The 18,658-nt window shown below is 42.3% G+C and overlaps 1 protein-coding gene across 4 annotated transcripts in view; it reads left to right on the forward strand.

Moving 5' to 3' along the window:
• TEC (tec protein tyrosine kinase) overlaps positions 1-18,658 on the forward strand; it is a 183,244-nt gene that overhangs the window by 92,715 nt on the left and 71,871 nt on the right. For all 4 annotated transcript variants that reach the window (XM_040418902.1, XM_040418901.1, XM_040418900.1 and 1 more), the window contains exons 3-7: positions 140-244; positions 5,441-5,522; positions 7,078-7,206; positions 11,078-11,112; positions 12,517-12,707. In XM_040418902.1, the coding sequence (XP_040274836.1) occupies positions 140-244; positions 5,441-5,522; positions 7,078-7,206; positions 11,078-11,112; positions 12,517-12,707 (542 nt within the window). The remainder of the gene's footprint in view (positions 1-139; positions 245-5,440; positions 5,523-7,077; positions 7,207-11,077; positions 11,113-12,516; positions 12,708-18,658) is intronic.

Below are 18,658 nucleotides of genomic sequence, written 5' to 3' on the forward strand. Positions count from 1 at the left end.
TAACGGAAACAATCAGATTTAGTTATGTTGTCCTACATCAGATAGAATAGTCATCTAATTGAAAGGTGCATTATCCTGCCTTGGCAAATGTGATCATTGACTCAATTTTACTACTATAATTTTTTTTTTTGTTTTACAGAAGAGGAACAAAAAAGGATCAGTCGACCTTACAAAAATAAAATGTGTAGAAGTTGTAAAGAGTGAAATAGACCAGGTTCCTTGCCAAAATAAATATGCATTTCAGGTATGTTTTCATTTATTTTCTGCCTGTTTGCCTTTTTCATCATTGTACCAAAGTACCCATTTTTGTTACATCTTGTAAATACAGAAAAATAACACATGCACACAAAGAGCAAGCGTGCTGTCAGCAGTTTTGCATGCTCAAACCTGCTGACAGACTCCTTTCTGGGACTATGTTTTACCTAACCTGCAGGATAACCAGAGGAATAGGACAGAACACAATAGATGATAATAGTAAAAATTAAAATGGTTCCTTTATTGTACGAGTCTTACAATAAATAAGGATTAGATAAAACAAGACACATAATTGACCATAAAGGCTTAACATACATCTAAACCAACACTTCAGCTCGAGTACTAACTACATCCAGAATGAATGTACATAGTAAATCAATTAAAACAAAATACATCACTGATTATGTAGTTTTAACATACAGGATCCAGGCCAGCAACTGTGCCGGGAAGCCAAGAGTTTCAGATAATCTGGAAATTCTGGGCAGTTCACACGTCCACTCCACAGATGAGGCTTCTAACATGACTTCAGGAAATTCCTGCTCTTATACTTTAGTAAAGCTTCCACCCATAGAACTATTTACATGGGTCATAAAGTCAGTGTTGATGTGGTTAATATTTAAGTTTGTTAAGATCAGCTCTTCCATGACTACTGGCCAGATGACCTAAATGACCTGGGTTATCGTCTAAAATATTGACCAGATGGAATATCGTATCTGCCCGGGTGAACGTGCTGAATTACCAGATGGATATCACTTCTTAGGAATATATTCAGGATTATGTAAAACCAACATGGCACATTAGCAATAATTACATAAATTTACACTAGCATTACAGACTAGCATCTTGATGACACCCAGCAGCCCCACTGATTAGCTGTTAGTGGCAGAAGCACTTACGTAAGTAAGCTGGAACACCGTAGTTCTGTACACTTTTTTTTTTATAAACGGATCAATGTTTTTACCTGGAAACAAGACATATATAGCAAAAAAAAGGCGACATTTGTATTGTGTGACCTGTAATTGGTTGAACTTGTGGCCTTTTTTGGACAAGGGGTGTGTTTGTGGAAGGCTTTCTTAAACATATCTGTTAAATGGATGGAAAAAATTGACACCATTGTATGCCATCCGTTTAACAGATCCTTAAATTACTTTCAGTTTATTTTTTGCCCGATTGTTATGGATCCGTTTTTTAGCTCGATGGGATAGTGCAGAGATCTGCCCTTTCCCAACCAGTTAAAACTAAAATGGGCAGAGACATAAAATAGACAAAATGTATCTATTGAGTAAAAATAGATATTTGTGCAGACAGCCTATCTCACACCTTATATACCCACCAAGCCAGCTTATGACACGTAAGAGTACTTTCACACTTGCGTTTCGTTTTTCTTTTCCGGCATAGAGTTCCGTCACAGGGGCTCTATACCAGAAAAGAACTGATCAGTTTTATCCTAATGCATTCTGAATGGAGAGTAATCCGTTCAGGATGCATCAGGATGTCTTCAGTTCAGTCGTTTTGACTGATCAGGCAAAAGATAAAACTGCCACATGCTACGGTTTTATCTCTGACCAAAAAATCTGAACACTTGCCTGAATGCCGGCATTTTTCCCTGTAGGAATGTATTGGTGCCGGATCCGACATTCAAAATACCGGAATAAAAAAATGTGAAAAAAAATCTAAACAAATCCGTTTGTCTGTCCGTATGACAAACAGACAGACGGATCCATTCTTGCAATGCATTTGTGAGACAGACCCACATCCGGATCCGTCTACAAATGCTGTCCGGTTGCATGCAGATTGCCTGATCCGGCAGGCAGTTCCGGCGATGGAACTGCTTGCCGCATCACTCTGCCGCAAGTGTGAAAGTAGCCTAACTTCCCTTAAGAGCTACACAATGCCAGTGTCAAAAGTAGAAGTGGTCGTAATAATGTGGCTTGACTGTATGTGTGTGTGTGTGTATATATATATATATATATATATATATATATATATAGTATATATGTTGTAAAGTCTCCTTTTTCCTCCTAAATTGAATGTGTTATAAATCATATGTGCTTCTCTAGTGGTTTCTCAATGCGTTACAGTACAAAATGTGAGCATAATTTAAATCTTTAGGACAGATTTATGAAAGGAAAACTGTCCTTGGTTGCTGTGGGCAAGAATCACAGTACAGCTTCATTTTTAAAGAGGTTGTCCGAGTTATGAAAAAAAATAATATAGCACAGAAAATCTGATGGGTAGCAATATATAACTAAGCTAAGCAAGTTTTATGCAAAAAAAAATCCTATTCCCTCATTTCCCTGGTTCTTTTCTGGCCCTTTGTTTACATGCAATAACAACAACCTCTGCCCCTCCCCCTGCTCTGCTAAGGGAGTGGATACAAGAGCTGCCCTGAGTGACATGTCTGCCTGCTGGGAGACTCGGCAGCATGTTGTATGTGTAGGACTACAGGTTCCAGCTGTACAATGACACTGCTAATCAGGGCCGGTGCAACCATATAGGCGAACTAGGCGTTCGCCTAGGGCGCCGGCCTGCTGGGGGCGCCCTGGTGGGCTCCCCCTGACTGGGGCTGCAGCTCTTGAGCCGCCCCCAGGGCCGTTACAGGGGGGCCAGGAGGTTGATGTCCTTCTTAAATATGGCAGAGCAGGCATCTGCTTACCCTGATGGCAGGTGCCTGCTCTGCCAGTAAATTACCAGAGGAGAGGAGGAGGGTGGCAAGGGAGGCTGTTCTAGCAGCTCCCCACTCCTCCCTCACGCGCCCTCTGTGATGCCAGAATATGAAGTCATTCCGGCCCCGGCATACTAAACGGCGCGCTGGAGGACTGAGGAGCTGCACCACACTGGACCCCAGGGAGGTGAGTGTTTGACTGAGTGAGTGTCTGCCTGTGTATTTATGTCAGGGAGTGAGTGTATGTATGTCTGTCTGTCTTTCTGTCAGTAAATGTATGTGTGTCTGTCATTGAGTGTCTGTGTGTGTATGTCAGTGAGTGAGTGTATGTCAGTGAGTGTGGATGTCTGTCAGTCAGTAAGTGTCTGTGTGTTTGTCAGTGAGTGAGTATGTGTATGTTTGTCAGTGAGTATATGTGCGTGTTTGTCTGCCAGTGAGTGAGTGTCTGTCAGTGAGTTTCTGTGTGTGTGTGTTTCAGTGGGTAGGTGTATGTCTGTCAGTGAGTGAGTGTATGTCTGTCTGTCAGTGAGTGTCTGTGTACGTCATTCAGTGAGTGTCTGAGTGCGTGTCTGTTTGTCAGTGTGTGTGTCTGTTAGTGAGTGAGTGACATGAGGGGGCGGCAAAATGGATCTTTGCCTACGGCGGCAAAAATCCTTGCACCGGCCCTACTGCTAATAGACACAGGATCTTCCCCCAACCTTCTTGTGCAATGCTCTCTCTAGTCCTCCAGCTCCTGTGCCAAGAATTGTCACTGCTGCAGTTAGCCAATCTGTGCAGCTGAAGGGGTTAAGATTCCTAGGATAGAGCAGACAGCCGGCAGTGAAGGGGGCGTGGCCAGCACAGTGACGTCTCGTTTACAGGCTTGTAAACGACCTTTATCAGAGCAGGGAGAGAAGCTGACATCACAGGTCATGTGACCCTCAGTGAAATCTGAGAAACCAGCCACTGGAGATAAAGTGAGTTAATTGGAAAGCTGTTACATTTGCTTAGTTAGGAACATAGAAAGAACAAAAAAATAACTCGGACAACCCCTTTTAAGAAATGAAAGATGGACTGTGAAGGCAACAAAGACGGTCTTTAGTTGGAACAATTGCAGAAATCTCCCCCATTGTCTTTTTTGGAAGGGCCACTAAGGTTCCACATGGGGAACTATAAAAGGTATTGGTCCTTTCACACAGGCCGATAGAACGGGAAGTGATCAAGAATGAGAGAATTCATTTCCGGTCACTCCCCCTAATTTGTTATATTTAAATGCAGCAATCAGGTAATGAATGATTGTTACTGTTATTGTTCATCCCCATATCGTTCCATCGTTTGTTGGCAGCACATCCCTGTTTCCACTGGACGATATGCTGCCAACAAACAAGGATCGTGGGTGACGCACAAATGTTTGCTTAGGCTCTTTCACACTTGCGTTGTTGGGTTCCGGCATAGAGTTCCGTCGTCGTGGCTCTATGCCGGAAGAATCCTGATCAGTTTTATCCTAATGCATTCTGAATGGAGCGAAATCCATTCAGGATGCATCAGGATGTCTTCAGTTTCGGACCGGAACGTTTTTTGGCCGGAGAAAATACCGCAGCATGCTGCGCTTTTTGCTCCGGCCAAAAATCCTGAAGACTTGCCGCAAGGCCGGATCCGGAATTAATGCCCATTGAAAGGAATTAATCCGGATCCAGCCTTAAGCTAAACGTCGTTTCGGCGCATTGCCGGATCCGACGTTTAGCTTTTTCTGAATGGTTACCATGGCTGCCAAGACGCTAAAGTCCTGGCAGCCATGGTAAAGTGTAGTGGGGAGCGGGGGAGCAGTATACTTACCGTCCGTGCGGCTCCCTGGGCGCTCCAGAGTGACGTCAGGGCGCCCCACGCGCATGGATGACGTGATCGCATGGACACGTCATCCATGCGCATGGGGCGCTCTGACGTCATTCTGGAGCTCCCCGGGAGCCGCACGGACTGTAAGTATACCGCTCCCCCGCTCCCCACTACTACTATGGCAGCCAGGACTTTAATAGCGTCCTGGCTGCCATAGTAACACTGAACGCATTTTGAAGACGGATCCGTCTTCAAATGCTTTCAGTTCACTTGCGTTTTTCCGGATCCGGCGTGTAATTCCGGCAAATGGAGTACACGCCGGATCCGGACAACGCAAGTGTGAAAGAGCCAATTTGTCAGATGATTGGCAACATCTTTGCACTGTGCTGTCATTGGGGATGAGCGTTCATAGAAACATTCATTTACAGTAATTGCCCCAATCCTCGTCCTATTTAAGGCCGGACCTGACTTTGTAAATATAAGAAGATATATAAAGAAAATAAATCAGCATGGATTTTTGGACCTTTTAAAATAAAAAAGTAGTGTTCAAGGGTGGACATTTTCTTGAAATGTTTTCATTATTACATTGCACTCGTCTTCTCTGCTTTACTAGTTTAATCTTGAATTGTGGCCACTGCTGGCTTCCTGTTGTGAGTCCTGAGTGTCGGGGTTTGGTCTCCATCATCACATTTCCTCCTCATTTCGCAGGTTGTTTATGATACCAACACATTGTATATCTTTGCACCTACTGCGCACATCCGGTCTCAATGGGTAAAGAGCCTGAAGAAAGGTGAACTTTTCAGTATTCTCTTTATTGGTGGACGTTTCCTTAGACTCTAGCTGGCATATTTCATTTACTTTTAGTGCAAGAATAGTTGGTTGTATTAAGGTAGACACATGGACCCGCATTAAAAAAGCAGTCTGCGCCTGGTAAAGGTAAAATGTTGCATGAGAACAAACAACATTTTAGCTGTAAAATATGCAACATTTCTCCTTGCTCGTCGAATTTGGCAAGTGTCAAGAAAATTGTTTGTGGACTCCAAAGAAGATATACCGTAGTTTACGGCAGAGCAATAGAAAGAAATGGTGCAAATTTTACACCAAATTGACGCTTGCTGATAGCAGACGAAGGGCATCTGTCAGCAGATTTGTACCTATGACACTGGCTGACCTGTTACATGGGCACTTGGCAGCTGAAGACATCTGTGTTGGTCCCATGTTCACATGTGCCCGCATTGCTGAGAAATATGATGTTTTAATATGTGCAAATGAGCCTCTAGGAGAAACAGGGGCGTTCAGGGGAAGACTGGGAACTTAACGTGGCCCTATGTTGTAGGCAAGTCCAAATTGACATAAGATGGGGCAACAGAAGTAGGCAGAGCCTGCAATACCATAGTGCAGCAAAAATACCAACCCAGCAGAACCAAATATCACAGTGCAGCATAAAATACTGCCGCCCTCGCCACAATATTCAACTGTATCACTGTCCTGAGGTCAGGTGCAGAAGTGTCTGATTCTCCTACATTAGCTAATGCTGAGAGCATCAGATCATTATGTAGCTGGCCAGTGTCTGTGAGGAGGGCTTTGCCATTATACCTAGAGGCTCCGCTCACTCTGCAAAGGCCAGGTGTGATTACTTTTTCACTGCCTGTCCCTGTCAATTAAAGTGCAGGGGGTGCGGCAGTTGCAGAGAGAGCAGAGCCTCTAGGTGTAATGGCAATGCCCCGTTAGTCCTAGAGGCTCATTTGCATATAATAAAACTATATTTTTTCGCAGAAATGCGGGCACATATGAACATGGGACCAACACAGATGCCTTAAGCTGCCGAGCGCACATGTACTTTAATACCTCACTACCTGACATGTAAAAAGGTGTCTAATTTATTAAGAGGCCCGTGCCATTTAATACATTTGACACAACTATGGCCCATTGTGTATAGCAGACAGATGCATATGCTGATTCTGCTGTTAGGCTACATGCACACGAACAGATGTGGTTTGCGGATCCGCAAAAAAAAAAAAGTAACGGACACTGAAACAAACAACGTTCATGTGCATGTAGCCTTAGTCTAATAACCAGTTCAAGAAAATAAATCCAAAAAGCCCATTATATTTCTAGCATTAGGCCGCCCATACATATCGCTAGTTTCCACAGTTTTCAGATGCTGTTTTAGACCATGGCATTGAAACTGTGGCCATGTGGTACTCTACCGCTATGTGTTTGGGCAGTGCAAAAAGTCTAGTGTAAAAGTCTAAAATATGTTAAATTCAGAAACTGGTAGGTGATTATCACTTTAGACCTTTGGTACCAGTCCAGTAACAATATCTGTCTTGGTTCCTTTGCAGTAATAAAGTATAACAAACATACAGTGTCCAAGTACCATCCTCAGTTTTGGGCAGATGGTGTATATCTGTGCTGCAGGCAAACAGAAAAATTGGCTCTGGGATGTGAAGAATATAATCTTTTTGATGATTGTAAGTAGATAAAAATATTCCCTTATTTTCCTACATTTTGTTTATAAAGGTTCTCATTTATCCAGGTCATGGTATATCATTAGTAATAAGTCTGAGCAACTGGGCCGGTTGTATTACTTTTCCTTTTGACTTACTACTGCTGATATTTCTTACGTTACACTGCTCTGCTCTAGTTTTGGAGACAGCTACAATGATCTTGCACCAATAAGTAGGTTACTCAACAGAAATCCTGTGTTCCAGCGCGTTCCCTGTAAGTAAAAACATCACAGTGGACCAACTCAACAGCCAGGTACGGTATTGGTACTTATAAACCAGCAGGTTATTAGTCACAGAAAGATACAATCTGCCTTAGGGCTCATTCACATGACCGTTGGTCTCCCGTTGCCATATTGCGGACCACATTTGCGGATCCGCAATACACGGGCACGGTTCCGTTGTCATTCCGCATCACGGATGCGGACCCATTCATTTCAATGGATCCACAAATCCGGAGATGCAGCACTATGGAGTGCTTTCTGGGGTTCCGTTCCGTGCCTCCGCACCGCAAAAAGATAGAACATGCTCTATCTTTTTGCGAAACGGAGGGATCGCGGACCCATTCAAGTGAATGGGTCTGCTATCCCCATGCACCTGCCCCACGCAAGGTGCCCGTGTATTGCGGACCGCAATTTGCGGTTCACAGCACGGGACACCAACGGTCGTGTGAACGAGCCCTTAGAGATGAAAAGCTTATACTTGTGTGTCCCAATACAACATGTCCAGAAAAAAAACTACAGTGAGTGCTGAATTTGCAATGCACCGATGTATATGCACTGCCATAAGGAGCGTGAAACAACTAGTTTGGATCATGCTCTTATTTTTGTTTTATTAGAATTGTCAAACAATTTATACATTTTAGGGAGCGTTCACATCTCCGTTTAATTTTCTGTTCTTCTGATCGCTCAGAATCAGTAAGACCAAGTTCACACTTCAGTTATTTGGTCAGTTATTTCCATCAGTTATTGTGAGCCAAATCCAGTTGTGAAGTCTATACAGAGATCAGGTGTAGTGGAAAGATCTGCACACCTGGTTTTGACTCACATCTCTCTCATCTGTCCATCCAGTTCGGCCTGTTATCCTGCAAGTTGATCCAGAGGAAGGCAAAAAACCCTGTGAGGTAGAAGCCAATTTTCCTCACTTTAGGGGAATAATAAATTCCTTCCCGACTCCAATCAGGCAATCAGAATAACTCTCTGGATCAACGACCCCTCTCTAGTAACTATATCCTGTAATATTATTACACTCCAGAAATACATCCAGGCCCCTCTTGAATTCCTTTAGTGAACTCACCATCACCACCTCCTCAGGCAGAGCGTTCCATAGTCTCACTGCTCTCACCGTAAAGAATCCTCTTCTATGTTTGTGTACAAACCTTCTTTCCTCCAGACGCAGAGGATGTCCCCTCGTCACAGTCACAGTCCTGGGGATAAATAGATGATGGGATAGATCTCTGTACTGACCCCTGATATATTTATACATAGTAATTAGATCTCCCCTCAGTCGTCTTTTTTCTAAAGTGAATAACCCTAATTTTGATCATCCCCATTGATGGAAATAACAGCAAATAACTGATTTGTGAACTCAGCCTTATGCACCTTTGGCATCCATTTGAGCCATTTCTATCTGATACTGCATGCAGGACTTTTTTTCCGTCTAGAAAAACGGATCTGGCGCAAACGGATGCCAAATGTTTGCTTTTTTACAGGATCCTATTTTTTTCTGTTTTCTGACTGATCAGAAGAACTGAAAATGAAACGGTGATGTGAACTCTCCCTTATTCTTTTGACAGTAATGGATTTCACGAGAAATACAGCCTCTGAAATCCAGGCTATTGTTTATTTTTTCAGTGCATCTTTCAATTTTGCACATGTGGTTTAATGGCAAAAATGCACAAAACACACTCCAAAAAGCATATTTGTTTTATGCCCTCCAGTTGACTAATGGGAAAAACAGTGTAAGGCCTCATGCAGACGACCGTTCTGTTTTTTGCGGTCCGCAAACCGCAGATCCGCAAAAAAACTGAAGCCGCCCGTGTGCCTTCCGCAATTTGCGGAACGGAACGGGTGGCCCATTGTAGAAATGCCTATTCTTGTCCGCAAAACGGACAAGAATAAGACATGTTTTTTTTTTTTTTTTTTTGCGGGTCCACGGAACGGAGCAACTGATGCGGACAGCACACGGAGTGCTGTCCGCATCTTTTGCGGCCCCATTGAAGTGAATGGGTCCGCACCCGAGCCGCATTTGCGGCTCGGCTGCGTACCACAACAACGGCCGTGTGCATGAGGCCTAACTGCCATGATGACATGCCTCTTCTTGAGCTGTTTTTTAAAAACAGTGGTGTAAAATATGTGCTGTATCAACAATACATATTTCCCATTCAGAGGAATAGAAAGCTGTTTTCGTCCATATTTGAGATGTAATGTGGGCTTTTTACACACAGAAATTTGCTTCATATTTAATAATTTGAACACATTCATGTGACACCTAGGGCTCATCAGTAAATACTGTATATACATTTATTATTATCCCTGTATGAAAAAAAACTAAAAGTACTCTGCATACAAAACCGTAATATCTTTATTCACAAAATACCCCAAATCACACAAACACCTGAGAAAGCCATTGTTGTCGGTTCTACTTCCCCATTTTGTCTATGATCAGCCATAACTACCTAAGGCAGGCATCCTCAAACTGCGGCCCTCCAGCTGTTGTAAAACTACAACTCCCACAATGCCCTGCTGTAGGCTGATACCTGTAGACTGTTCGGACATGCTGGGAGTTGTAGTTTTGCAACAGCTGGAGGGCCGCAGTTTGAGGATGCCTGACCTAAGGGTTTAGCATTTAGCACTTTTGAATGTGGACTAAAGCATTAGGGCCTTTTGTTTCTGTCCTTACTGGGCCAGGCAGTATCAGGAGAGTCCCTCATCAAAGATAGAATGAGCCTGGCCAGCAGCTCTCTCTTCTGATCCTCCTGTACACATGCATACTTGGCTTGGCTCTGCTGAGCATGCATATGTAGTGAATGAGGAGAGGGAAGAAAGACACTGATGGACTCTTCTGGCAGTGGCTTTTTTCACTGCTAACTAAAGGACTGGGCAATAAAATCCACATGTCTGCTCATTATCTCCCTAACATCAGCCATCAGGGGAGAGTCAGGAGGCCACCATACACATTAGATGGTCTGCTAAACCAGCCAAAATCAGCATGTTCTTCTGATACAATGACCAGCTTGGGTTGAAAGGCCATATTCTGCCATTGTCCCTGTTTATACAACCTAAACCCAACTAAGGCCCTTTTCACACTTTCAGTGTTTGCTCATTTTCCATCAGTGATTGTGAACCAAAACCAAGTGTAGGTGAAATACAAAGAATCTTTCCCTTATACCTTATCTCTGTGTAGCCTCCTCGCCTGGTTTTGGCTCACAATCACTGATGGAAATCACTGACCAAACACTGAAGTGTGTAAGAGGCCTTTCTGTAGGCCCAGTTGACACAGTCGGTGTTTGATCAGTGATTCCAAAACCAGGAATGGAGCCTGTACAGAGATAAGGAATGTATAATGGAAAGATTTGCACCTGTTCTGTGTTTTTCATATGCACTTGGTTTTGGCTCAAAATAACTGATGCAAATCAGTGACCAAAACACTGACTGTGTGAATTAGGTCTTAGAGAAGTGGCTTTGAAAGCATTGTTAACTATACACAAAGGGGGGACACTTATTATAACTGGTGTAAAGGAAAAATTCTTTATTTTTTTTTAAAGACGGTTTCATAAATGTTCCCTATAGTGTCACGGACCTGTAATAATGACACCTGTTTATTTCCCTTTATCTAGTCCCAAGGAAGCCTCCACCTCCTACACCAGATGAGGTAAGAGAAGCTGCAGAATCATCAGCATTTAGAGGATGATGACTACAGCCCGAGTTGCCCTCTCACACACTTATTATTAACTTTAGCGCCTCTTGGGCTGTCCTAAAGACAGAAAGTGAAATCTACTCCTGCTATGAGCAGACATAGATTAGTGCCATACTTCGTGCCACATTCTGTCTCTATTAGTAATACATCTGTGTGATCCTGCCCTTCGCCCTCCCAGTTAACCCTCCAGCGATGATCCACTACAGCCAGTTATTAGCTGCCGCAACAGTGAACCAGGAGGTAGAGAACGGCAGTGGACCAGGGTGCGTTGGAATGGGGGATCCATGAGGGTGTGTCTTTTTTTTTTTTTTTTTTTTTTTAAATCACAAAAATTGTATTATTTATAAAGTTTATTTTGTTTGGGATGGAAACCCCCTTTTAAATCATTTGCCCCCTGATGTTCCTGTCCCAGTCAACACAACAAAGCTGTCAAAGTAAGCTGCAGAAAATAACTGTCTGACTATTGGCCAGTGTGAAAACTGGAGCATTTCAAGTTTTTATTTATAAGACAAGGTAGATAACAGAAAAACACAATTAAAAAAATAATAATTATAGTTACATTTTGAACAATTTGTCATTTTCTCATTTGATGATATACCCCCTTTCAATCATTTTCTCGTTTTCTGAAGATATGTTCTCTTTCAATGAAGAAGTTTAAAAGAGTCCTCCCATTACATCAACTTCTGTGGTTAGGACATAAGTGTGTGATCGGCTGTTCTTCTCTATGAGGGAAAGCTGAGTACAAGCACTCCGCTATCTCCAGCAGCCCCATAGAGCTTTATGGAGCAGCAGTGTCCTTCACCATTCAAGTGGGGGAACACGGGCACCTGTTCTAATAATTTATGGGGGGCCCTGATGATCAGACACTTATTTTCCATCCTGTGGACAGGTTTCCTTTTTTTTCATCAAAAACAGTTCCACTCTTGTACATGATATCCTTTGGATAGGTCATCGGTTTCAGATCGGCAGGGGTCCGACCCCTGGGAACCCTGACGATCAGCTGTTTGAAGAGGTCACTGTGCTCACCGTAACCTAGTGAGTGCTGCAGCCTCGTCACAGCTCACCAAGCACAGCGCCATATATTGTATAGTGGTTGTGCTTGGTATTGCAGCTCAGCCCTAATCACTTGAATGGGACTGAGCTGCGCCTAGGACACATGACATGACTGATGTATGGTGACGTCACTGGCCTAGAAAGAGGCCATTAATGCTCACGGAGCACCAGGGCCTCTTCGAAAAGCTGATTAGTGAGGGTCCCGGATGTCAGACCCCTGCCGATCTGATATTGATAACCTATCCTGAGGATAGGCCATCAGTATCAAATTCACTGATAACTTCTTTAATGTCTTGTCTTTTCCAGCTAGGTCCTCCACTTCCAAAGCTTCCAGATGAGGATCTAGTGAACAGTTATGAAAACACAGAGGAAATCGTGATAGCTCTATTTGATTTCCATCCAATGGAGCCACATGACCTTCAGTTGGTTGAAATGGAAGAGTATGTGGTTTTGGAAAAGAAGGATGAGCACTGGTGGAAAGCAAAAAATAAGCATGGGTAAGGAAATATGCCATGTATCTGATGTCGCCTTGCCGGGTTTATACAGTGCTGTACTGGCACAGTAACAGCCAAACCAGAAATGTGTTGTGTCAACCTAGCTGTCTTATCTAGTGAGAATCTGAATAGCTAAGCATCATATAGTGAAAAAACAGTGCTGTGTGAAGATTTAAAGAGGTTTTCAAGGTTTTAAGTATTGATGACCTACTCCTCGGTGGACCCCCACCCATCAGCAGAACTGACATAGAGAACGGAGCCAGAAGGTTCATCTAGTGGTCATGCCGGGTTACTGCAGCTCCGTAGCCAATCACAGCAGCAACCCGGCAACTGCTGCAACCAACTGATTGCTGGGAGTGCCTGATGTCAGACCCCCACTGATCTGATATCCTAATGATAAGTCATCGATATCTAAAACCTGGAAAACCTCTTTAATTGTTTGTATAATCTTGCTGCTGAAAAGCTGCAGTCATTGAGCGCTGTATATTGCAGACTGGGCGTAATAAAGCAGTAGGAGGACTGTGTGGTAGTTGAAGCTACTAAAATTATTACTTTAGGATAACTGTCGTATATATTTTTATTGGAGTATTGGATTGTGGTGATAAATATCACCTTGGTGGCCCTATTTCAACTTTTCACTGTGTATTCAATACCCCTTAATTCCACATTTTTGTTCCCTGTAATGTCTACTTTTACCTGTGCTTAAAACAGGGTTGCTAGGCATGGTCCGTCCATCTGTTGGACGGAGCAGGCAGCCTGCACAGTCAGATTACTGACAGCCAGGGACTGTAAGTAAATGATTAAAGCCAGCTGATAACAGTGCTTGGCTGTGTGCACTTCTTCCTGTCCCTGCGCTTGGCAGACGCTCCCTCACTCAGCAGAGCTGGAGAATGCAGAGTTGAAGCAGCACAGACCAGGGAAGGGAGATCTGCCATCTGCTCGGTGTATAAATGAAAGCAACATGTGGTAAGAGGACCCCTTTGTGCTGCAGAAGATTAACCCTTTAGGGGGGAGGGCTCTGGTTACTGACACTTTTGGGGGGCTATTGTTACTGGCTAGTGCATGTGAGGAGTTAAATGCATTGTGGGTAGTGAGGGCAGGCGGGATTAGCCTCTTGGTGAGGGCAGTGGTGGCCATCTTAACTGAATAGTGAAATTGCAGTTTTATGCAGACTGGTTGCTAAGGGCTGAATCTTATTAAATATGGGGTAAGTCAGTCTAATAGTAACTGATCCTGGAATATCATGTTATTAGTAACTACATATATGAAAATTGAAATTAGGGTCTAAATGTGACAGTTATCCTTTAAAGAGGATCTTTTATCTCTCCTGACACATCTGTTTTACTAAAGAATTGTGTTCACAATAATATAACATAGCACCCTACATGTAATTCCTTCTATAAATTTACGAATACATTGACAAATGGGTGTTACCAGTTGTCCAATCAGTGCTTACATTATCTATGTAGGGATGTACCCCTAACTGGTAACACCCAGTTGTCAATTTATTTGTATTGTATTGAATTGTTATTTTTTGAGGACTGCAAGTATTTAGTAAAACGTACATGGCAGGAGAGCGGACATGTGCTCTTTAATGGGATGGCCAGGGACAGCTTTACCATTATGAGATGCTTTGAAAAGGATAAAGAAGTTATGTAACCTTTTCCCCTTGAATAAGTTTATTCTGCAATTTACAGAGAAATTTGTGATAATCTATTCAACAAAAATGTGCAAATTCTGCCTTATTTATTTGATGTGCTTAAGTGCCTTTAATTTGTAATGTTCTTGTGTGGTCAAGCCTGGAACAGAATAGAGCAAGTGGGTCAAGCAACTAGGGTGGCTGCACAGACGAAAACCCTTAGGCCCCTTGCAGACGAGCGTGTCCGGATGCGTCCCGGTGCATTGCGGTAAACCCGCGCGAGTAGGAACGCAATTGCAGTCAGTTTTGACTGCGATTGCGTTCCGAAGTTCAGTTTTTATCGCGTGGGTGCAATGTGTTTTGCACGCACGTGATAAAAAAACTGACTGTGGTACCCAGACCCGAACTTCTTCACAGAAGTTCAGGTTTGGGTTCGGTGTTGTGTAGATTGTATTATTTCCCCTTATAACATGGTTATAAGGGAAAATAATAGCATTCTGAATGCAGAATGCAGAGTAAAATAGCGCTGGAGGGGTTAAAAAAAAAAAAAAAAAAAATTTAACTCACCTTAATCCACTTGTGCGCGCAGCCCGATCGTCACCTAGCAACCGTGCGTGAAAATCGCACTGCATTCGCACTTGCTTGCGGATGCTTGCGATTTTCACGCAACCCCATTCATTTCTATGGGGCCTGCGTTACGTGAAAAACGCACAAAGAGGAGCATGCTGCGATTTTCACGCAATGCACAAGTGATGCGTGAAAATCACCGCTCATGTGCACAGCCCCATAGAAATGAATGGGTCCGGATTCAGTGCGTGTGCAATGCGTTCAACTCACGCGTTGCACCCGCGCGGAATTCTCGCCCGTGTGAAAGGGGCCTTAGGCCATCTGCACACATTGCGGAATACATGCAACGTAATACAGTACCAGCAAATGGTATGAGAGTACACTAATCTCATGTACACTTAGTGGATTTTTCCGTGCGGAAATTGACCTGCACTGCGGTTCTCAAATTTAATAGCATGTCGATTATGTTTGCGATTTTAGCCTTGGATTTCACCCTTTTCAATGGAAGAGGGCGATCGGTGGCAAAACCGCATCAAATGCGCACCAAAAGCCGCTGTTAAAATTAGCAGAATTTGGTGCAGATATGGTGCAGAATGCACATAAATCCACACGGATCTTATGTGTGTTCACCTACACTGGTGTGCAAGTGACCTTAGAGTGACTGCACACAGTGCGGACTTGTGTGCAGAAAATCTGCACTAAAACAGCACATAAATCCACACTATTTATTGCTGTTTTGTTGCATTTTTGGTGCATTTTTATGTGGTTTTTGGTGTACATTTGATGCAGATTTTCTGCAGATTTCACCCTTATATTGAAAAGGATGAAATCCGCACAACAAAAACACAACAATTGACATGCTGCAGATTTTAAATTCCACACAGGGGGTCAATTTCCACACCTAAGGAAAAAGTTAAAGTATACATAAGATTTGTCTGATCTCATACACTTCCCTGGTACTGTATTAAGCAGTGTTTTTTCTGCACGAAATACGCACACACAAAAAACGGTACCTGCATACGAGTGTGAGTGAATGCACATAAGATCTAGATTTATGCGTGTATCTGCACCACATCTGCACCAAAGTCCGCAACTTTCGGTGTGGATTTGATGAGGTTTTTGGTGGGGATTTGATGCAGTTTTGCCGCAGATCTCATCCTTCATTGGAAATAGGTGAAAACCGCAGCTAAAACCGCAAACATAATTGAGATGCTGTGGATTTGGCAGTAATGTCATACAAAAAATATATGTATAGCACGTAAAGAAGAGAATTGACCCCGTGTAAGGGGATCTAACCTTGCAAAGCGAGGTACCTGGGTTGATCAAAAAAATGTAAAGGGTTACCACATATATTTTAGTAATGTCATACACTTTGCTGGTACTGTAATATGCTGAGGTTTTTCTGCACGAGAATCCGCAAATTGTGCAGGTGGCCTTAGGGTGCCCTGACACATTGCACAATTTTCCGCTACAAAATCCCCAACATAAAGACATTTCCTACGTTAGCCTATGGAGATGAAATGTATCGATACCTGCGTTCTGTTCCACTGCGGAATATTAATTTATAATGTTTTATTGCTGATTTTCATTTCAAAGGAGATCAGTCCGTACAGAAATCTGCAACATTATTCACAAGTAAATACCCATCCTATTCTGTTGAAGGAAAATCCACAACAAAATCTGCAGTATGATCTGCAACAAAAACCACCACTTTGGAAAATCTGCTCTTGCGGTTTTTGTTACGAAAAATTCTGAATGTCAAACTATATCTTTTATATAAAATATAAATATCTTATATAAGAGATAAAATGTCAATAAAAAATGGAAATCAGTCAGGAAATCCACTAGGCGGACATAAAAACGCCTTTTCTTTTATCTTGATACTCTAAATTTAATTTATGCAATAAATGAAAACAAAGGGGCAATCAATTATGCAAAATATATGTAATAATTTATTTATAAATGAGTAAAAATCCAATATAAAACAGACATAAGATCAATGGATAGATAAATTGACGCAGTTCCAACAAACCCACTATTGCTTTCTCACCAGCATAAAATTATCCGAAGATTAATGAAATATATATCATACACAATTGAATATAAAAAGGATAAACACGGATTAATACTGGAAGCATAACTGATCCACTGTCTCCTTTTGACCAATCAAAAGTATATATATGATATTATATCCCACTCGGCAATCATACTATGGAAATATAATTTCCCAAAGGTTTTTCCTCTACTCAGATAATGTCCAATCTCCCATTAGCAATATGCATCTTTGCTAAGAGGACAACTAGCATTAGGGAGGTGTTTAATACTATATGTTCCCTCAGTATGGGGACTCTTGACTATATGCCGAGAGGAATATCTTATTAATACCACAATCAGTAAATATAAATATACGTTACCGGGTCAAGGATGAACAGGGTTTCGGGTGTGATCAGTTCTCAAGACTCTTCCAGTAGACAAAAATTAATCCAAGTTTGTTTTTGTTGTTGAAGTAAGTTGTTAGTTGCAGTTGTTTCAGTTGAAGAGTGTAGATCCTGTCTAACCTTTTACATGCATACTTTATACCCCATGTTATCTAAGAACTCATCCCCTTCTAGATTAGGGATCTCCAATCAGACAAGGTGGGTGTATTGCAGATAATAATGATGTCATTTTAACTCCCGAAATACTGGTGAAAATGACATATTATTATCCATCCACCTCTAGATGGCACTGTTGTACCAAATAACAATTTCAACATTAATTCTAAATACCTAATAATACGTTCACATGACCTTTTATCCTCTGCAATATGCATCAGTATTAAGGGTTTATTCCTGACATTTTACTTATCCATAATCTAGACATGTTGGAGTCACTATCCTCTACTGTCATTTAGGGACAATGATCCTTTTACTTGGCATCTGGGTATATATATTTAACTTGTCCACATGGCTAACTAATAACATTCAGCTCTCCTCATGAAACCCAATTAGTAAGAAGATAACTTCAATACTTTCTAAACCTTCTAAGGTTGTATCCAGTCAGTGAAATATACATGGCATAAAATATATATTCTAAATGATATATATATATATATATACACTCACCTAAAGAATTATTAGGAACACCATACTAATACAGTGTTGGACCCCCTTTTGCCTTCAGAACTGCCTTAATTCTACGTGGCATTGATTCAACAAGGTGCTGATAGCATTCTTTAGAAATGTTGGCCCATATTGATAGGATAGCATCTTGCAGTTGATGGAGATTTGAGGGATGCACATCCAGGGCACGAAGCTCCCGTTCCATCCCAAATATGGTCTATTGGGTTGAGATCTGGTGACTGTGGGAGCCTTTTTAGTACAGTGAACTCATTGTCATGTTCAAGAAACCAATTTGAGATGATTCGAGCTTTGTGACATGCTGCATTATCCTACTGGAAGTAGCCATCAGAGGATGGGTACATGGTGGTCATGAAGGGATGGACATGGTCAGAAACAATGCTCAGGTAGCCCGTGGCATTTAAACGATGCCCAATTGGCACTAAGGGGCCTAAAGTGTGCCCAGAAAACATCCCCCACACCATTACACCACCACCACCAGCCTGCACAGTGGTAACAAGGCATGATGGATACATGTTCTCATTCTGTTTACGCCAAATTCGGACTCTACCATTTGAATGTCTCAACAGAAATCGAGACTCATCAGACCAGGCAACATTTTTACAGTCTTCAACAGTCCAATTTTGGTT

Source organism: Bufo bufo, chromosome 2 (assembly GCF_905171765.1).
Source record: "Bufo bufo chromosome 2, aBufBuf1.1, whole genome shotgun sequence".
NCBI lineage: Eukaryota > Metazoa > Chordata > Amphibia > Anura > Bufonidae > Bufo > Bufo bufo.